Source organism: Anomalospiza imberbis, chromosome 1 (assembly GCF_031753505.1).
Source record: "Anomalospiza imberbis isolate Cuckoo-Finch-1a 21T00152 chromosome 1, ASM3175350v1, whole genome shotgun sequence".
NCBI classification, from domain to species: Eukaryota; Metazoa; Chordata; class Aves; order Passeriformes; family Viduidae; genus Anomalospiza; species Anomalospiza imberbis.
In genome coordinates this window covers 42,979,907-43,002,277 of record NC_089681.1, presented here as the reverse complement: position 1 = coordinate 43,002,277, position 22,371 = coordinate 42,979,907, and the positions used below count along the sequence as shown (strand labels likewise).

At 38.6% G+C, this 22,371-nt stretch overlaps 1 protein-coding gene and 1 long non-coding RNA gene across 9 annotated transcripts in view; one reads left to right on the top strand and one right to left on the bottom strand.

The window, feature by feature from the left end:
• NOL4 (nucleolar protein 4) overlaps positions 1 to 22,371 on the bottom strand; it is a 189,125-nt gene that overhangs the window by 138,506 nt on the left and 28,248 nt on the right. For 7 of the 8 annotated variants that reach the window (XM_068189515.1, XM_068189541.1, XM_068189524.1 and 4 more), the window contains exons 2-4: positions 15,361 to 15,510; positions 4,995 to 5,106; positions 4,374 to 4,486 (exon numbers count right to left, since the gene is read on the bottom strand). In XM_068189515.1, coding sequence (XP_068045616.1) covers positions 4,374 to 4,486; positions 4,995 to 5,106; positions 15,361 to 15,510 — 375 coding nt within the window. Of the gene's footprint in view, positions 1 to 161; positions 185 to 4,373; positions 4,487 to 4,994; positions 5,107 to 15,360; positions 15,511 to 22,371 lie in introns of those variants that run through there. The other variant, XM_068189559.1, reaches the window with a different exon arrangement.
• Positions 492 to 21,939, top strand: LOC137473706 (uncharacterized). Its single transcript, XR_010998948.1, has 3 exons — positions 492 to 504; positions 701 to 804; positions 21,696 to 21,939. It is a non-coding gene; the product is annotated as an uncharacterized lncRNA (long non-coding RNA).

Here is a 22,371-nt window from a genome sequence, read left to right as displayed (position 1 = left end):
GATAAATTGACAAATGTAATTTGTTCAACTATGAGGATACTACATAGTAGTTCCATAGTATATTCCAGAAAAGAATTGGTAACTAGAGACCCCATACCAAGCCCTTGTTATTCAAATTTGACTGAGGAGACCTCCCTATATTCCCTGCCTGAATCCTTTACTTTTCCTACATGGAAGTCAGTAACCCTGTGAATGACCCCTGTCCTGGTTTGGGCTGGGATAGTTACTTTTTTTCCTAATACCTGGTACAGTGCTGTGCTTGGATTTAGTGTGAGAATAATGTTGATAACACACTGATGTTTTGGTTGTTGCTAAGTAATGCTTACTCTAAATCAAGGACTTTTCAGGTCTCATGCTCTGCCTTCGAGCAGGTGCACAAGAAGCCAGGAGGGAGCACAGCCAGGACAGCTGACCTGAACTGGCCAAAGGGATATTCCATACCATAGAGCATTATTCCCAGTATGTAAACTGGGAGGAGTTGACCAGAGGGTTGGGCATCATTCAGTGGATGGTGAGGAATTTTATTTGGCATCACATATCTTTCTTGGGTTTTATTCCTCCTTCTCTCTCTCTCCTTTCATTACAATTAGTAGTAGCAGTAGTGGCAGTAGTAGTAGTTATTTTACTTTGTTTAAATTATTAAACTCTTCTTACCTCAGCCCCTGGGTTTTTACTTTTTTTTTTTCCCCCATGCTACCAGAGTGGGTAGAGGAGTGAGCAAGCCACTACATGGTTCTTAGTAGCTGGCTGGGGTTAAACCACAAAGACTCACAGGAAGATATTTCCAAATGGCAACCTGACCTGGTAAGGATCCATGGTCAAATTCCCTTGACATGATGTCACACTTACACTCTGTTTAAAGAAGCATCTATGAAAATGAGAAAGCCTATAAAAGTTCTGAGAATGGTCATGACAGTCAGTGGCAAAAAAAAGTAATATAATCACAGGAGAATCACTGCAAATTTATTCTACATTGTACATCTTTAATATAATTTATCCATCAAGTCCAGTTACAGAGCATTTAGCAGGGATGATAAAAAGGGCAAAAAGTAAAAGTCCTGATCATTATCCCCATTTATAAAAGAAAACAGTTTTAGACATAGTCCAGAAAATATTCAAATACATATTTGACTTCAGTTGCTTCAGTCCCACTGAAGTTCACACATCCACTCATGGATTAGAAATTAAGTATCCACAAGTCTTGCTCTGCAAATGGCTGAGGCAATGTCCAAACCTAAGGCAATATATTTTCAGTAACAACTTTTCTGAGATGGTTACCCCTGTTAAGAAGAAAAGTACTTGAAAGAACTGAGATGAAAATATGGCAAATAGATTTGTAAATGAAAATGCCCTGAAAATGTTTGAAATATTTTTCCAATTCATTTTTATTTACATTTTTTAAACAAATCTGGACAAGACAGGATTCTGACTATTTTTCTGAGTTGTTCACTAGAACTGACCTAGAAAAATGTCTAGAATATGATTTACTGTGTACTTTTTGTGAAATGGATGTTACAGGTATTAATATTGCTGCTTGCTTCTTTCTGAGTGTTAGACTCTTAAATCAGTTCCTCCCCTGGGTCTCAGCAATGTTTCCAGTTTGTATGGACATTTCTCTTGTTTTCAGAAAGCAATTTCCCTGCAGTAATGACTCATGTTAAATTAGGATGAAGTACTGCAAATGCCAGTCAGGAGTGAGAGTGGAACAACACACAAGGTGAAGCTGTTCTGCTCTGCCACAGCATTATTTCCTTAATGACAGATAAGGAAATAAACATACTTTGTTCTCAGAGATTTGTAATAAAACAAATGGAAGAGTGAGGGCTTCTCTAACAGGCACCTGTCTGTCTTGCCTTACATAAAGCAGGAGCACCCCAGTCACAGCAGCAGCAAACACCCAAACACTGCCCTCACAGATGAGCCCTGGTGCCCACCAGCCTCCTACCCGAGACAGACAGGGCCAGGGCACACACCAGATGGGTCTGAGGTTTAGGGAAAATGCACTCTGCTTGCTCAAAGAGCAAGACAAGAAAACAAACTCCCCCAGACCTTCTGGATTGCTGTGTCTCTGTTAAAACGCAGGGGTAATTCTCAGTGAATCCTGCAGGAACCAGCAAGCAGCAGCTCACATATTTCAGTTCTGAGGTTAGGCAATTTGAAGAGGTCACAGAAAGGGGGCTCTGGCTGACACTTGCACAGTTATAAAACAACACACTAAGGCAGCCTCTGTTTGCCTACAGCACTGCAGAATGCCTCCACTTCACTTCCCAAACTGTGTAAACCTCTCTCTGTGTAAACCTCTATCTGAAACTGCATGGACACATGGACATGGGAATAAAAACTGAGGACCACTGGCATCTTTATAGGAGCACAGCTCTAAATTCCCACACAGTAGTGAGTTCTCCTTTTAGATGAAGCCCTTTTCCCTCTCATCAGTGGTCTCAGCTTAAAAATGTAGAATTGAAGATGAAAGAATTAGGAGATTCTCAGTCATTGTGCTAGGTAGCAGTGGGACCCAAGTTTACTCTTTTCTCAATTCCAAACAAGAATACATATATGATTGATTAAATCTTTCCTACAAACCCAAGCCTGGTTTTTAAGTTCATGAAATAGTTTGAACCAGATGTCTCGCTCCTTTGTACAACAGCATTTATCCTGTCATTTTGTTCTCAGGGCCAACAAATGTACAGCCCGGGGAGAAAAAAACCTTGGCAAAACCATGATTTGAGAAGAGACATAAGGATTACCTTGAGAACTTTCCTTGTGCCCACTCTGTCCTGAAAAGTTATTATTACTAAAACATACAAAAATTACTTTCATAAATCCAAAACTTTCCTTGTGTCCACTCTACCCTAAAAAAAATATTATTACTAAAACATATAAGAAATTACTTTCATAAATCCACTGCTGCAGGCATTTCATATACAGTAACAACAGAGCTACAAAACCAAGCTGGGCAGGGAAATATGAAGCAAAGTTAAGTCCTGCTGCCTCCATATCATTGCCACTGGCTTGTCTAGATGAAAAACTGGTTTAACAAAAATGTCAGTCATCAGACCAGAAAGACTACACCAAAACATTCAGTCTATTGAAGATCTGTGGCATGGGGTCCTGATCCAGCATGAGTGCTTGACCCTGTTGTGGAAGTAGTAATTCTCAAAGGGAAAAGGTGTAGAAACCAAGGAGTCCTTTAATTCCTAAGGCTGCTGCAGAATAAAGCCTCTTCTCTCCTGCTAGTTCAAACTCTACTTCCAGATCCCTCAAATAATCAGGAAGCTTAATAGAAGGAAAATACCAGGCTATATTTGAGTTGGGGATGTCTCCCTACACCCTCTGCAATTTAAAAAAAAAGGCCAAACTGAAACAAGGATCTTGATATTTCTAGAAGAGTGGTGAAATTCCCATTCCAGGGAGTATTGATTAATTCATGAAATCTCCAGCAATAGCCCATACCTACTTATTGGGAAAACAAATGTGGCTGACTCTGCACAAGTCAGAAGTCAGTCAGGGTCTTGACATAATCCAGCTGCTAAGGTTGTTTTTGAAGGCTTTCTTTATTAAAAAATATCTTGTAGTTGGACAGGAAGACATAGAATGCTGAACTGGTTTTTTTGCTGGCACATAGCTGCACTTCTATTTGGCAGCTTAAATGATAAATGAACAAACTTCTAGCAAAATGAGGTTACTATAAATAATTTGGTATGGGCCTGTGAATTGATGGAGCACTTCTTAAGATCTGGGAAAACTCTGAATAAATCAGAGAAAGCAAACAACCTTTGAGAAGAAATAAATACAATCCAACCCCAATTCCTTATGAAGAAGCTTGATTCTCAGTCTACTTCTCCTCCTTTTTTTTTCTGCCTTTTTATTCAAAATTTCAAAAGTAACTCCTGCTCTTATCATTAAGCTTTTTGCCTTAAAGTTTTCAACTGATGTTGCCAAGACTTTCATCCCTGTCAGAACCATGTATTGCATTGTGTTTGCTAGCCTTGAGAACACCATGGCAGTCATTCCAGCTGTTGATGGTATTGGTTTCTAAAAGCAGACAATGGAAGTCACTGCTGGGCACAGAACTAAGTCTCAAGAGAACATGCTGCCAACATCACCCGTTCCATTGGCAAGTTAAAGAGCACCTTCAGGCAATTCAAAGTACGTTCACTACCCCCAGTCACAGAAGGGCCATAAGTCATGGTATTTTCTCTCAGTCTGATTGCTTGAAAACAACACTGCCTTGGCTTCAGACTGACTGTTTTAGCAACAAAATTATAAAGATGGGATTGACAATCATCTTCAGTTTCCTAGCTACCTGAAAGACAAAGTACAAAGCAATGCAGGAGAACAGAAAAACAAACTTAAAAGATTTCAGGTTTTACCTCATCTTGCTGTGAATTTAGTAGCTGCAGCTTCATGTGTTTCATATAAGCCATAGTAATGGGCATGTTGTAATCAATCATACTGGTCACCAAAGTTGGAGGTTTTCCATTATCTGCAAAAAAATAGTTATTATGCAATGTATGTTAATTGTGGAGGCTATGTCAGGCTATTCTGCAGTCAAAGTCAGACTGTTATGTTATTTAGTTCTAACTTTTGCATTTGCAATGGCTTGTAGGCTGTACAAATGGAAGTCTCCCAAAGAAAAAGGGAAACCAAGATCAAACCATGAAAATTGGAGCTCTTCTACCCTAAATGACTACAGCCCACATACCCTATCTATTCCTTACGCTTAAGCTCCCATACAAACATTTCTATAGCAAAATAAATTATTTCCTCCAGATAAGATCATCTTTCTATTGAGGGTGCAGATGGCATTACACTCCATCCTTAAGTGAAAGCACAAGATTCACTACCTTCCAGCTTGAGTAAATGAGATGATCTGACTTACTGAACTGTTACAGCCTACCAAATTTATATGAACCCTCACTTAAGCTAGGAAAGTATAAATGGGTATTAGAAATAAAATTACTTTACATCCCACTGTTTGACACTAAAACTACCTTTATGATCCGCTCCATCTGGGTTTAAATGCATTCTTTTCTGGCACTCTGAGCAGCTCATTAGAAATCGTGTCACCGCTTCTCTCGGTAGGAAGGCATAGGTCTCTGAAATCTGAAATTAATAACAAAATATAGGTGTTATTATGTAAGCTGATTGAGCATGATTTAACAGACCTGATCATCATTTCCAAATAAGGTACATTAGCTTTTAATGCCAGGAAGCACAATGAAAGCATGTTCTGCATACTATGTAGGATTTCAAGAAACATCTCTCCAATCTGCCTACTTAGCATCTAATGGCTACTAACAGTTGGTACTGAACAAAAATCCACTTGTATCAAAATGGGGGGTTGTTTTCTGTTTACAGTTCATTTCAAATTCCTTTCAACAAAAAGATTCACACATAATAGCTATCCCATGAAAATATTTTCCTAAAGCTTGTGGTTTTGTACTTTGGAGTACCTAAGTTATTTTTACTAATAGTTAAAGAATTTGTGAACCAGTTGATTTCAGAGACTCTGCTTTACCTGGCAATATTTTGAAACAACAGATTTTATTTGTTTCTTGGTTTCAACAAAATCATTTTTTCTAACCACATACTCACAAGTAGGCACCAGAGGGACTTTTTTTCTCTTGAAAGGGAGAAGAGGAAGCAGTAGTTACTGGTTTTAAAGATTGCATTCTCCTCACCCCAAAGGATGCATCTGTCTTTATAGACATTTTGCCTTGCTGAAAAGGTCCCAGAGGTTGGTGCCAAGCTGAAAATGAGCTAACAGCATACTCACTGATTGATTACAGACAAACTACATCTCATACTGGCTATTTAGAGTGTAGAGCCAAAAGATCAAGAAAAATTATTATCACTCTCTACTCAGTGCTGGTAAGAAAGCAGCTGGAATACTGTGCCCAGGTTTCCCCTCAAAGTTCACAGTTCCCCTCCACACTTCAAGAAGGCTGCTAAGAAGCAGGAGATGCCTCTGAGCCAAGCCATCATAGCAACTGGAACCTAAAGGAAACATTGAAGGAAAGTTTGAGGGAGATAGATTCCTTTCATGTAGGTTATGAGGCCAAGAAAGACCTAATTGTAGCCCACTGCTGCCTGAAAGGGAGTTAAAAATCTGTAGAGAAAAACTCTTTATAGTGTATAACCTGGGACAACAACAGCATTGTCTTGGTACATTCAAACCAGACATCAGCAGAAACTGTTACACTCCAGTGCACTGGAGCAGCTTTATCAGATGGGAGGAGTTTGATGAAAGCATCCAAACTTAGATGTTTTCAAGCCAATAAAAGACAAATGCATGCCTTTTCTGTGATTCCTTATATATGTTGATGTATATACACTGAACAGTGCAAGTGTTGTAATGAATCTCTAGCCTCTTCTTTCCCAACTGTGGCGGCTATCTTACTATGGAGATAATCCTTAATGAAAGACCAAGGCCCAGCAAGAGGTTAAGAGAGTAAGTTGTTAATTTTTTTTGTACTCCCCTACTATAAAACTTACAGCAGGATTTGATTTCCTATCAAGCACTATGCTGAGATGCAAGTCTCAGCAGGAAGTGAAGAAGAATGGAGATGGTGTGTATGAAAGTGTGGCTATAGAAAGGACAAGATCACTATTTAACTCGAATTAAATGGGATTACATATTGTTCAAATCACTTCTGCCCCTCACAAGGGTGCTAAACGGGGGAAGAATGGTCAGTTTTAACTTTCTTACACTTTTCCACTTGGCTTGTTACCTACTTAACCTGTGTTGAATTTTACATTTCCTAAAACTCCATGGACCAAATTGATCAGTGGCAGTATTTTTGAAAATAGGTGGAGTTAAAATTAGTGTTTGTTGATGTGATGTGTGTCATGTCAATACATAGAAATGATGCATTATAAAATGGGAATGCAAAATATACCATCATGTCTATAACATTGGTTTTTAGGATGTTTATTGTTGTTGTTTTCTTATATAATGGAAATCTTATTGGGGAGGGAGAAGAGAATTAGTACAAAAGCAAATATTGTTCTGTGATGAAAATTGACAAAGATATTTTTTCTGGGCCTGAAACACCTTTTCTGAAAATTAAGGCACTCAATGAAGCCATTTTTGAATGGGAAGTCCTACTAAAAATATATTTTTAGATTTTTTTTTCTGTTTTTTATATCCACAGAACAGATGCTTATTTACCTTTCTAAACATGAAAACACTGGTTATACTCATGCTTTATGGCAACTAAAAAAAAAGAACCTAAAATCAGCTAGAATTCAGCATTGAAAAAATTGGAAAGTGCACATACACAGCAACCTCTCTCTTATAACATTTAACATGTTTAGCACTGTATTGAAATTAATGGAGCTTACCAATGGATTCATTAGTCCCCTGCATTTGATAGGAACGCTCCATTTATTCTAATCAAGCATCTCTGTCAAAATTCCAGTTCTACTCAAACAAGATGAAATTCCTTCATGGAGAGAAAGTGAGCTAAGGCCCAGATTTGATAGGTATGCTCCACTGACTATACGGGAACCAGGTTTTATAACTAAATTTGCCCATAGAGCAGATGCTCATGTCTCCAACCTCCCACTGCAACACAGTTTTAAGGATGCCCTTCCCTAAATAACTCCAGATTTCACCAACTTCCTCCCGTTTATTTATAATTTGAATCAATCACTGACATTCCTAGACTTCAGTCTGTATAAATTGGTATAACACAACAGGAATCACATTGAAAGAGATACATAAGGAGCATAACCCACAACATTCCTTATTCTTGTTGCCTGAATATATAGAAAAGAAAGGTGTCTCCAACTTTCACTGCCAGGAAGCTGATGAATTGTCTCCCCACAGCTGCACAATTTCACACCCCCAGCAGTGCAGACCTTTGTTGGCCTTTCATCTCCACATTATAAGATGCAGATAGCCACTTGCTTGCTCTGGCAGAGCTCTGAACCAGCTGTAGCCAAGAAATGCTCAGCCAAATTAGTCCTACATTTCAGTTCTCAGTAGAGTTTACCAGGTTGTGCACAAGACTGGACTGATGTAATTCATGGAGCTGGCTTGCATGTGAGTGTTTCAGAGAACAATGTGGAGGTCTATAACACCTTCTAAGTAATTATACAGAAATACCTGAGTGGTCTGATTTCATCAGGAAAAAATGTTTCTGTCCTTTACTCTAGCCAAAAGAAAGAAGTAATGACTCAGTCCTTGCTGATGCTGTATCCTCTCACTGCTTTCAGTGGCCCAGCTCCTAGCCCTCTTCTCAAGGCTATTAGCTAATAAAATATATAGCCAGGCCATCTTTTTCAGTGATGTGTTATAAAAAAAGAATATTATTTTATTGTAAATCCATGCCAAAAAATAAAATTAAAACATGCACATGATTCTACATTTTAAGAAAAAATGAAGCCAGAAAAAAAGAAGTGGGGGATATTACCTCATTTACATTCATACTCTGACAAATCAGACTGGCATATTTTTGGCATGACTTACAAGTAACTTCTAATGCACATGCCCATTCCCATCAAAGGCCAATGCGTGCTGATTTACCATATTGATAAAACTACTTGGATTGATTTTAAAAATATATTATACTTTTCTTAAATATATAAGCTCTAGAAATATCCTTATGGGATTCCTTACCCTTACTTGTGCTTTTATTGCACATAAGTGTATCTTCTGCTGCTTGTAGAGATGTCTTATCTCATAACTGGATGTATTCTGTAACTTGGAGAAATCAGAAAACCAGCAGATTCCAGCAAGTTTGTGTTTAGGTATTGTGTACTAGGTATAGCTATTATAGCTATGTGCTTTTTTACACTGTAAAGAAATATGAAGAAGAAACAGAACTTCCAGAGCCCTAAGCAAAAACTGCAAAAATGACACAGGGTTTGTTTTAGCCTCAGAAATTATACGATAGGAAGCAAGCATTTCCTAACAATACAGTCCATGCTCATCGACATGTATTTGGTTTTAACTCTGAATTGAGAGGAAAATGAGTTGACATCAGTGGTTTCAGACTTAAAGCTTTTATGATCTTACGTCACCATTAAAAAAAAGATTTCGGTATATTTTGACTTCATATATGACTGCATCCAAAGCATCATGCAGCAGTGAAGGCCTGTCTAGGCTGGTTAACTGGATCCTTTGAAGAGCACAACTAGCACAGGCAAGTAATCCACTACCTGAGCATGTAATCTGATTTACATTGGAGCTAAGCAATGAATGTCCTAATTGTCTGTGTGAGAAGCCCATTTCATCCCTACTGCATCACTAGAGGAAGAGAAAACAAGCAAAGTTTCCTTTATGCTCTCCCATACTCAGATGATTTAAGTGCAGGATGTTGTGATGATGTAGCCTTCAGAGCTAAATTTTTGCTTGGAAAATTAACAAGTCCTAAACTGAAAGGCAGATTTTAGGACACATATGGCAGAGTAGGAAAGAAAAGTGTGAGGAGAGGGAGTGAAATTTTGCAAGTGAACCTATTAACCTCTAAAGAATTAACATGGAGGATGTATGTGTAGTCTGGAAGATACAATGTGTCAGAATAGAGATTTTTGCATGTGTGTTTGTATTTTATTTTAATTAAGGAGGGTAAAGGGGAGAAAAATGATCAAAAGAAGACTCCAGGAGGAGGGAAAGAGAGAGAAAGATAGGGATAGAGAGAAGATGGTAATCTGTCCTGGGCCCACAGCCATCAAACCAGGTGGCAGAAATTGGTTTCTTGATGACAGGAGGGCAAGCTCAGCCAAGGGAAGCCCTCTTCTTTCCTCAGCAAGGGGTCAGAATAGAGCGCTGACATAGGAAATCAGATTTATCACTGCTGGGAGTTTTACCAAGAGCTCGCTATCCCGCTACACTGTAGGAAATGCTGTTCCCTCATGTGCTAAACTTGCACTTCACAGCTCCCTTCCCTTCTCTCCCCATATAGCAAAAACTGCTTTCTGAGAGGGAAGCGATGGGAAACACCTGCCAGTGGGACAATTGCCAGGACACTGAACACTCACCCTTTGCAGAAAAGCAGGAACAAGCACATAGAGCAAAAGTGCACAGGGCTTGGCTGTTTTGCTATGCACACAAGAACGGTGTGGATGCAAGAATTTAAGCATGCTAGGACCCTGCACAAAGCTCAAGCTCTTCCACTTCCCCAAGGACAAGGTCTGTCCTGTAAAGAAACCAGCCAAGCCCCAAACCTACTTTAGCCCTGTTTGATCAGGAAGGAGATGATGTTGTCTCACACTGCAACCTGTCAAAAAAAAAATTTCTGAGGAAAACACACTCAGTGTGATGCTCACAGGGGCTCATAAGCACATTCTTGTTTTGGGAGGGAAAAAGAGTAACCCCTTGTTTCTCAGTCTCAGAAAGGCTTTTCTTAGGCTGACAGGAGATATGGGAAGCTACTCAAAATCTTGATCCAAAATCAATAAACATTTATCACTGAAACAGCTGGATGAGGCACAAGACCCCAGATATTACCCCACATCTTAAAGGCTCCTGTTAATGCCTCAGATATTATACATTTATGTACAACCTATCTGATGAGAGTCTTGTCTCAAGCTACTTTCTTGTGACACATTAGTATCTCCCCCGTGTTTTACAAGCCTGCTTCTTCCAGTTCATCAGCCCAATGGCCCTTTTTTCATTTATGGGTAGGGAGTCTTATTAATCAACTCATTTCGTCTGCTCAGACATGACAACCCTCACTCACAATTCAAGTTCACTGCTGTAATGTTTCAAGGTTTTGCACAGAGACTCACAGACTCAGCAGACAGATATTAGATCATCCTTCATAGTTAAAAAATTCAAGTAGAATATTTACATAGAATTAAAGGTTCTTGAGGTAGCTATGAGACTTATACACAACTCTTAGCTAGATGATGCACTTAGTTGTGGGAAAATGTGTCCAGATATAACGTAGAAAGGCGAGGCACCTTCTCAATTGTTTAAATGAATGAAAATCTAATACCTTTTTTAAGGCTATCAAAACAAAGTAAGGAAAATCAAATCTATTCTGAAATATAGGGCTTAATCACTTCATCTGGCCTGACAGTACCAATAACTGGGTATGAGATGTAACACAGATGTTTTAGGTTGCCAGCCTCATCACAGACCATTTGCACTTCTTGAAAAGTGTAATAAGGCTATTTTTTTTCCTGGTTTGCACTGAATCACATAGCTGTCCTGACAGCTTGAGCCTGTTGCATTATGCTGCTACTGTAGACACAACTTTTCCCAGTTACTCCCACCTCTGATATACTACTCAGCACTTGTAATTAAGTTGTAGACACAGATGAACAGTTTAAATCAAGCAATGTAGTTCTACAAAGGCACAGAAAGCCTGCTATGTACTTGTTGCATGCCTTTTCCAAATACACCAGATGGATTCTTTTCCTGAACGCTTCTCCCCCATGCATCCCCATCCCCAGTTTGGTGCCACAGTTCTCCTTTCAGAGTGGGATGTCTATACAAAAATAACTCCCTGAGAACACAGAGTGAAAAGCACCACCTCAAAGCAAAGCAGTTCCTCTTAGACACTGATCTTTGGCAGCACCTGCTAGCAGAGATACCCCTGCGAGATCCTGGTACTTTCTCCTGACAACATTGCTTGCATCAGCATTTCACTCGTGTGAGGCCCAGCAGAGGACCCAGGGAAATGCAGGACAAGCATGGACCTCTCTGAGCACCACTGCTTTCCCTTGCCCTGAGGAACATGATCTTTTCACCTTCTGCATCTTCCTAGTCACCTGTGACCCTGCGGAGCAACCGACTTGGCCAGGCCTTGTGTCACATATCCTGCCTTTGTGAGGGAATTATCTCCCAGATCAACACCCTCAATGTTTTCCCCCTTTGTAAACTTCCCTGGGAACTGGGAAAGTAGCTGAGATTAAAACCACCACATTAATTATTCCTTCAGTCTGGTATATTTTGGATATGATTTAAAGTTCTTGGTTTCATTTTACATTTATATAACCCACGTCTGGGTTATTTGCTGGTATAGATCTACCTAAAGTTATGCTGGCAAGGAACACAGCACATCAATCTTACCTTGTATACAAGTCAGGCACCCAAAATGAACACAAAACCTGCTACTTAAATAGGACACTCCTTCTGTTTTGCATATTTTCAAGGTTACTCTCCCACATCATACACACAGAGTTTATACAATTCCCTTCTGGTCTTTTAGTGTGCAGAGGAGAAGAGAATGGGACCTTATTCTAAACTTAAATATTGAAGGACAGATGCTTTCCTAATTTATCTAGAGGATTTGTGTCAAAAATCCTAAAGTTTGAGCTTGGTACATTGCTGCCCAAATCAAAATGGAAAGGCTCTTTTCAGTACTCTGCTCTTTAAGAGGTCTTGAGTACCACATCCTATTTATCTTCCTGTATGGTGCCAGTGTAGGAAGTTCCACACAAATCAATCAGTTGTAAAAATATCATGCATTTCCATGCAGTTAACATAAACAAGGCAGTGCAGATTCCCTGAGTTTGTCAAGTGTTCTGAACACATTTTTAGAGAGACATTCTGATGTATTTTAGCACACCAGCACCTAGGGTGACTCTATCAAAAATTAAAAAGACTCTAGCTATACCAAATTTGTTACTCCATGTAAATGCAGACAGTAGTTAATTAAGTCACCTTTAACAATTTCATTACCCTTCCATTCATTCTTGAGCATATTCAAAACTTTGAGTGGAGCAGGTTCACTATTGAAAATAAACCACACACATATAAGCAAATTAATTACGTAAAATCAATATGTTGCAATTCTCAAGGGCTGTGCCATTAATTTTTCAGAAATACTTAGGTACTGAAAATCCATGACAATATTTATGAACTTCAGAAGTTCAGGAATTTTGTACCAAACTTGTGGTGTTTTCTTCCCATAATTTCTCTGCTAAAAGGTTTTGCTTATCCAGTGAGATAACAGAAGCAATGTGACTAGATCATGCCAGGGGTGAATTACAAATAGCAATTGTAGCATACAGTTTGTGAACCGCATCTCCTATAAAAGTTCTTTACTTAAACCATTTGGTGAATACTTATGCAGGATAAATACATGCAGAGATCTCAGGGATGATTCACTTTTGACATGTGAATAAAGAAACAAGACTAAATTAATCTTGTTCCAGATTCACTTAATGAAATTAAACCCCGCCAAAGTACTTCAGTTTGATTTATAAAGCTTTTAAAGTAAAATGTTCTGGGAGACAGTTACCTGAGATATTACTTTTTTCCTCCTTACAGTGCCACAGAGGAGGTAGATACTGCGTGGCTTCCTGGAACAGACTGACACTACAGCTCTTAATTTTACTAAAGGCATTTTCATGGACAGGTCCAGTAAAGAAGCATACGTTTCCCCAGATGGTCTGGTAGAGTTTGAGGCCTGTTTACTTAACCTAATTCTTATGTCAGAATAAAGAACAAGAATTGAAATTTGTTTCTTCTGGAGTCTTTTTTCCATTTTTTTAATCAATGGAAGTCTTTCAAAATTATATATGTGAATCTTGTCACTGGGAAAGACAACTCAATGCCCTTGATAAATTAATATACAATTAAATGAATGAACAAATATTGAAGACTGAAAAAACTTACATTTGGGCATCCTTAATGATGCAACAGGCTCATGTTTCAATTGCAATAAAAGTTGACAATATATGAAACTACTGTGTAGGCTACTGAATCTGTACAAATAGTTCTTCTCACCAAAGATACACTAGTCTTTCATGCTATTCACAATTTAAAAAAATTCTTATTTGACCTGCAATCATGGAATTCTTACAGTAGTAAATATTATACTTGGCACACATTTGTGGGATGATAACTTGAATATTGTATTTATAGTTGGCAGCATTCCTTATAGCTGTATATTATTCTAAGACATTTGTGACCTATACCTTTGAACAGCCTACTGAGGTAAAACAAAATAGAAAGAAACAGGTCAATGGAAAATATCACTTTTCTAATGCTTTCTGAAAAAGAAGACGAAGTATCAAAATGGCTGAGGTGCCAGATGAAAATTAATTTAGAGAGTTTGTGTTAGTTCACCCTGAAATAACACTCCAAGCCCTACAAAAGCACACCCAGATGAAAGATGTCTTCATATGTCTATCTTCAGGTCAATACCTCTGGGAACAAATTATAAGAAATTTTGCCAGAAGCTTATCCCTCAACAAACCATCTGAAATAGCCTATAAATAAAATATATGTGAAGGGATTCACAGATATAGAGAAAAGATTGCTCTATGGGTGAAAGAAACAGTAATGGAAAAACAGCTGTTCCTTACAGCTAAAATTGAATCAGAAACCTGGAGCTTCCCCATATTCTGGTGAAATCTGATGAAAAACAGCTCACACAACTGCAGGTTGTTTTTAAGATTAAGAACTGTGTTCAGGGTGATAGGTCACCTCAGCACCCTGTCCACAGCTCCCTGCCAGCCTCATCCCACTGGGACCAGGGGGAGAGGTGCCTTGGATGCCCTGCAGTCTGGCCAGGGGTGTGTGATGGGCCCTGGCTGGGCACCCCTGCCATGCCACCACGGGAGAGCCCCTGGTGCTTCAGCAACTGGAATAGCTGGGCAGGTGGGTCAGGATCAACCTCTGAGCATGCCTGGCACTATCACAGCCCTGCACATGGAAAGTGGATCACCCAAATCCAGGCAAGACCATGCATTTTAAGCACCTTGGGAAAGTGTAGTAAATGTTTCATTCGTTCTCCATAGGACCTTAAAGTGCTATATTTGCGTCCCTAATCACAAAAGCTATTTATAGATATTTTAAGACTGTACTGATGCAATTAAATTTTTTAAAATTATATTTTCTCTCTACTCAGCCAGTTTTTGCAGGTATGGGAGGTGGCCCCTCAACACTTTCCTTATTATACCTAGTAGTTTTCCAGCCCTTAGAATTCAGGACATTTACAAGCCTTCATACCATTAAACCATTAGGTATTACTTAGTCTGTGGCAATAACCTATAAGGCACCTTTATTTATATGCTGAAATACAGCAATCCATTTAGCCAAGTTGTGACAATACCTTCTGTCTTCTTTAACACTTCATCCATTTAATGGCAATTAATTAATACAGAGCTATTAGAAAAATTGTGAAACCATTATAGAAATAGCAAATTCTCTTCTGTACAAATGAATGTCTAGTGAAGTCAGTGGGTGTGGCCCTTATTACACAGTAAATGTGATTTCTAAACAATATGTTTTCATGCACTAATGAAAGATCTCTGAAATCAATTTGAGAGTGAGGGTGTCAGTACTAATCTAGATGGAAAAAAATCCCTCACAAATCTCATGCCATGTGACTAAACCCAAATAACTCACATTTTCAGAGACTCGTGTTCACTTTTAGCTTTTTTTTTACTTACTGCTTTATATGTTCTCTTTTGTCCAGCGTGTTTTCTGATTTGTTCTCCATTGGGCCCAGTTTCAACATGCATGGAATAGATAATGTCAAAGAAATCTTCTACGACGGCTACCCGCCGTAAAGACAGCTTCTCATCTACACCTACTCCATCCTGAAAAGAAAAAATAAAAAGAACAGAAAAAGTAAGGGAGACAAGATGAATAGACAAATTATGATAATCATGAGACACATTGTCCTTTTTTAGAAGGGAGTTAAAGACCCATTAATATCTGAAGATCACCCACCATGCAAGTAACAGACCCAGTATTGTAGGAAAGCTGTGTGATCAGAAGGATCACACAGACCCTTGCAAGCAGACCGTTTTGCCAAACCAGGGCATTTAGCCTCTTTATAGGAAGTGAACTTCCACTCCAGTATTTAAAAAAACAAAACAAAAACTATCTGTGCTTCTTTCTTCAAATGCAGAAACACAATTCAAAGGCAGAAGCTGTCCCAAACACATGGCACAAAAATGCATTATGTGGTTGTTAGTAAGGATGCAACAGCTGTTATTCTCTCACTCTTCAATAAATCTGTGCCTAGCATTTCATATATATTTTTAACAAAAGGTTTTAATTCAAAGAGCTAATTGTAATTATGAATATGAAAGAAGTTGTTATAAACAATTTGCCCTTGCAAAAATTGCAAAGACATACTATACAAAGACATACTACAATACGAGGAAAAGAAAGGGATGTTTTAAATATTTTCTACTTTTGCACACTGATGTCCAGTTGGAAGAAGTGGAAAATGACAACACCTAGCGTCTGATTTTCAAAAGTGATAGTGTCATGGTAGGTAAAGACTTCTAAAAAGAAACAGTCCCCAATGTCTCTGAAATTAACCAGTACAGTTCAGCTCCTGCCTTTTTAACAGAACCATCCACATGAGGTTTTGTTTGTTTTACAGCTGCCTATGGACTCAGTTCTAATGAAGGAGCAGTTTTTCCAGAATAGACATCTATCAAGCTGGCTGCAGTTTGTAATACAACACCATTATATGAAAAATAAAATAAGAATGGCCAATTCACTTGTACTCCAACACTGTATTCGAATTTAGATCTTTGGAGGCAGCAGTATAACCATTCACTGTGTATTTTAAGCAGTAACAGTGTTCCAAACTGAATGTATTTTATAATACCATTACTGCTCATTTAAGTCATGACACAACAAAACTGATTTACATGGGCACTTCTATGACAAAACACATGCAATTATGACTGCAGTGACTGAATAAAGTCAAAGATGAGAAATTAAAAGATAATAATTCTGTATGACTCCTACTTGCTGTCCCCGAGATCAAAATTTCTTGCTAATCCACTCCACTAAGTTTGCTATATGTGGACAAATATGATTCATTTTTCTCACTCCCCCTATTTTTATTCCAGCCCACCTCAATGTTTCATATATTTCAAAAGAAGAACCCAAATAATCCCAACAGCTCCAAAGAAACCCCCAGGGTGACATAATGGAGCTCTGACACGTTCCTAGTAGCAATGGAGAAAATGTCAATGCCTTTAGAACGTAACCTTCTAAATGTGCATCATTCCAAGTAACAGTGGGTTAGGAGGTGTTGACACTACCAGTCAGACAGGCTATACCCTATCCTGCTCTAGTATGCCCAACTTTCTTCAGAGAGGTCCCTGCCCAAAGCTACATGGTCTTTTCCATTGCATTCTTTATCCCCAGGAGACAGATGGACCTGGGCAGAACCCTGGCACATGTGTGATGAGAAGACTGCCACAGTTCTGATGGAAATGACTGTGTTGAGGATTGAGGGTGGAAGAACATGAGAAATTTGCAGGGCGATCTCCACCACAGGTTAAAGCCTCAGATCCGCTGGGAACCATTGCTCTGAGAAAGTTGCAAAGTTCACAGCCCATGATCAGTCACAGACCACCAGCTCAAAAACTTTGTGGTGTTGTGACAGGTTTTGGTTTAAGCATCATGAAGAATTTGCCTGGTACTATCCACCACCATTGCCTACTCTTTAAAAAAAATTGCTTTAGAGATAGGGCCAACATCAAATTCAGATCTTTGTAGCTTTAATCTTTAGGGGAATTCACATGTGAGCGCGGTAGGGGCTCAATCTTCAATCATTATTTTCTCACCACCCAAACAGCACAGTGGGATCCCTGATGATTTCAATCACTCTTAGTATGACGACAGTGTTATCTCACACTGCTCTCCAAATACTCAGAAGTTTATAGTGTTGATTAAGTGACAAAGACTTAATCTGTTTATTACTAATTAGTTTTATTTTATGAAATTTCCTATGAGGGAGGTCTCTTTTTTAATTAAAAAGAAATGCATTACAACAATATTAATTTAAAACCTGAGATGCCACCTCAGCAGAGCTGACACATGCAAACATTATGAATACATTTAAAGAAGAAACTCGGAAATGAAATGCATTTTGCTGCTTTTGGTGGCCATAGTGCGCAGGGCTCTCTCTAATGGTCCTCCTACCTCCCTCCCCAGACATGGACACCCAAAGGTTGGCAGGTATGAGCTGGGGGTGCTCTTGAAGGGGTATTTCTCCATGTAGCTGACTAAACCAATAAGCATTGATAGTACTTCTAAAAATACACAGAAGTAAAGCCTGCACAAATTGTCATGACTCCTAATTGAAGTCCGAGAAAATGAATACAAACTTTCCAAACCTTTTCAATCAAAAAGGGTAGGGAAAAATCGTTTAAACAGAGTAGAAACTGCTCCAGGGGGTGTAATTAAATATCTACATCTGTAACTTTATTAAGTGGAGCCTGGACATGACTAAGCTGGCTTCATCCCACTTGGTGCTGTCTAAGACAATGAGGTAGACCTTGATTCAGAATACCAGCAGTGCTGTAGAAGGTGCCAAGGTGCTGTGAGTGCACTGTTCATTTCATCCAGCAACATGCAACACTGGGCAGAGCCATAAGCCTCAGCTGCAGAAGCAATACACCAGCTGAGTAATTTGAGTAAGGTAGCTACTTACTGACACTTTTGATATTCCATACTGACATCCCAATAGTTAAAAGCTGGGAAAATGATAAAACCTCAAATCTCCATTTGAACCAAGAAGTCTCTAAAGTGGACGCAGTTGTATCAGGCTTTCCTGCCTGCCATTATACTACACTTTTATCAAGAAATTGCTATTTTATAAAGGCATTAACAAAGCATTAACAAAGCAGTTCTGCTTTATAAGCTGACTTTGGGTAAAAATTTTCACAGCGCCTAAGGGGACAGGTTTTTAGCTTCAACTAAGGCTAAAAAAAACCTGAAAGAGAGACTGCATCGTAATGCTATTCCCATGACTGAAAGGCTATGAAATGTCCACAAGGGACAGGACAAGTAATAGGCTTAAACCACTGAACGGGAGATTTACATCAGACATTTGAAAAAACTTACTATTGATGTGGATAGTCAAGCTCAGTAACAGTTTGCCTGGGGAGGCTGTGGGATGTATGTCATAGGAGGATTTTGAGGCCAGGTTAGGCAAAAACCTGCCAGGGATGCTATGAGTAAATCCTGTCTTGGGTAGACTAGATATTAATTGCGTTTCTTCTTGATAATTCTAGGAAGCTTAAACACCACTTTCAAAGTGAGTTGGGCAGTAACAACTCTGGAATAGCAAGGAGGATATTTATAAATCATGAGGTATTTTTAGGACTTTCATTCAGCACAGAAAGAGTCCAAGCCTTACTTTCAAAAATGACTTAGGAATGGAAGCCTCACTGAATGCTTTACTTCAAGCATTGGACTTAGACTACCAAATCTTTCAGGCCATTTCACCCCTCTCCTTTCAGCCATTACTGAGGTACGTCATGCCCTGTCCTAAACCAGTTTTCTCAGATGCCTCCCTGGCCAGCAGAGACAAAATACATTCATCCTTATAGCTTCTGGAACAGTTTCAATCTCTATCAGTGAGATTTTATGTCATTTCACTCTTTGCATTTCATTTTTTCCTGTTTACTCTTGGTTTTATGTATATCCAGAGATTTTCCTATGTTCTTAGGATACAAAGAAATGTTTCCTTTCATTTTAAGCACTACAAAATCCATTTGAACTCTGAGATTAAAGTTGTCTCCTTGGGGTTTTTTTAAGATATCTAGACAAAGAATAAATTTCTGAACAGAAGTGAATTTTACAGAGAGTTGTGTACCTCCCAGAAAGTGCTAAGGATCCCTATGAACCAGGATGGTTGGGGAGACAGGCAGTCTCTTTTATTGAGGTTGGCAATACAGGGCTTGTCAGAGTAAAGAAAGGAAGAAAGTTTGCCAGTAAAGCAAATAGATAAAACTCTTAAGGCAGCAAAAATATCTATTAAATGAAAGGTTGTTGTTTTTATAGTTACTTTGCAGAGGAGAAAATAATTTAATACAAGCCTTTAAACTTAATGCTACTGAAACAAAAGTCCTTGTAATTGCATCTCCTGTTGAAATTTCTAGGAGGAAATAGGTCTCATAAAACACCCTCTTGCTTTGTGAATGAATATAACTATCAGTATCTTGAAAGTGTTTGAAAAATATTCCTATAAAAATATGATAGACAGAAATAGAAAATAAAAGGAAAGTCTTGGTTGGTAGTTTTATAGAAAATGTTCAGGTCTATAAAAACTTCTGTTGTAAAAGCATCAAAGCCAGAAGCACCTACAAAACATTAGGAGTAGATGCAAATAACAATGCACCTAAATATTTCATTACATACTATAAATCACATATAAATCTAAGACTGCTTTGAATGCAGAAATATGATGTGTAACATTTTTCTCATATAATCAGTTCAGACAGCAACAGAGTTAAAGCTCATTTATGTCCCTACACCTCTGCTGACTCGTACCACATTTTGAATTTCCTCTGGATGAGGAGCAAAGTCTTTTACTGTCTGAAACACCGTACCCTGAATGAACAAAAAGTTTTGCTTATAGCCCTATGTGTTGTTAGTTCATGCATAATGAGCTCCTGACATGATTGTATGTAGAAGTTTTACTCCCTTGGGGTTCAAGATACAAAAACTTTTGTAGGGAAAGTGTTAGGAGGAAGTTGATAGTTGATGTATAACATGAACCCTATATATCTGTCCACAGAAATAATTCAAAACAAATTAACAAATTAAATACCCCATGGTACATTATTTCCTTTATCTGCTGGTTCAGTAACTGTAAAATATATTGATATTTTAAAATAGGGATGACTGTTTTATAATGCCTCTTACTCCCATAGAAATGAACAAATTACTTTAATCAGCCCATGTATTTGAACTCCCAGGTTATGAGTACATCCATTTGAATATCTGAATCATTCCTGTCAGCACATTTTCCTGTCAGTGAAAATCCACAAAATAGCAAAAGTTATCAGTATTTGGTAGCTATTATTAAATAGCCTAAAATAAATAAACTGATCATTTCTATCCAGTTCCAAATGGAAAGTGTCTATAATAGCAAAAGAGTTATTTATTATTTGAAATTTACAGTTTCTGTTCCTCATTATATCATGTTTTAACAGGAAATCTCATTTTTTACCAGCAGATGGAGACAGGAAAAATCAGAGTTATATTAAAATAGATACACCAGAACCATTTCCAGGTGACAAGTTCTCCCTTTAGAAAAAACATACAGTACAAGAACTAAACAAATAAGCAATGAGTCAAACTAATTGTAGACATAGATCATGAAAACAAAGAGAATAAAGTGAAGTAAAATGGCAAATTAATTTACCCTTTGAGATGAGAGACTAAAACTAAACAACAGACACAAAGTTTTGGTGTATTATGAAAGATGAAGAGGACAAAAAGTCCTCTTACTGGACTGGCTTGATAGGTGAGTTCAAAACAACCAGTACACAAAATCAATACCGAGCAGAAGTTCCTTTCTCCTTTATCTCTTGAACTGTTTCAGATGATGGGAAAGCACCAAAGCCAAATCTCTGTCCATAAACAGTGAGAGGTGAATGCGGGGTGCCATATAAGTCTAAAATATCCCACCCAAAAGGGCTGTCCTACTGAGTCATTTTAGGTGAGGCCATATCTGGTGTGGATCATTAGCTCCATCAAATTAAGCTCTAGCAAGTAGAAAGAATGGGTTGTGAAAATCATCTTGCCAAGTTGTAAAAGGAAGGTCAGTCACTGGTCTTTTCTTGAAGCACGGTAAAATAGGCCCAGAGATTATTTCATGATACACAAAATATTTTCAAAGGTATTTTCAGAGGTTCCTTTGGCATGAATAGGATAGTAACCTGGCCAGTGGTCTCTGCAACAAATATTTAATGCTCTTTCCCTATAAAAGGGCAAAAACTTCTTTCTCATCTTTCTTCAGAAGTGTATATGGATGGAAAGAGGCAGAAACTGACGCACAGGAAGTTCCTCCTAAATATGAGGAAGAACTACTGTGCAGTAACCATGCAATGGAACAGATTGCCCAGAGAAGGTGTGGAGTCTCCCTCCCTGGAGATACTCAAGAACTGTCTGGATGCAATCTTGTGCCGTGTGCTTTAGGATGAACCTGCTTGAGCACGGAGGCTGGACCAGATGGCCACAGTGGTCCCTCCCAACCTGACCCATTCCGTGACTCTGTGAAGGGTATATTGATCATCAGTGAAAATGCAGAAAAGATTTGAACCAAAACATGGAGTGCATGTACTGACTCCTGAGTCTCCCACCAAAAACAAGAATGGACATAGGAAACATGAGAATTTCAAAAAGATGCCTGCACTCAGAGCCTTGAAGGAATGGCAGGAAACCCTATGAGGAACACAGGACAGTCACAGCCCTGGTTGCAGTTCACTCTTCACAGTTAAGAGCTGCTTCTTAACTGAGGTCTGTATACCCTTTACCCTCAGCACCTGATTATTTTTTCCTTTGATGTTTAAACATTTACACAATACTTCTGAACAAAAGCGGGTCAGAAGCTGGGTCACACTTCACTGTTTTTGAAGTTTGGTTAGCTGCAGGCTAGCCAAACACCACAAGCTGGATCTCCATCAGCAAGCAGG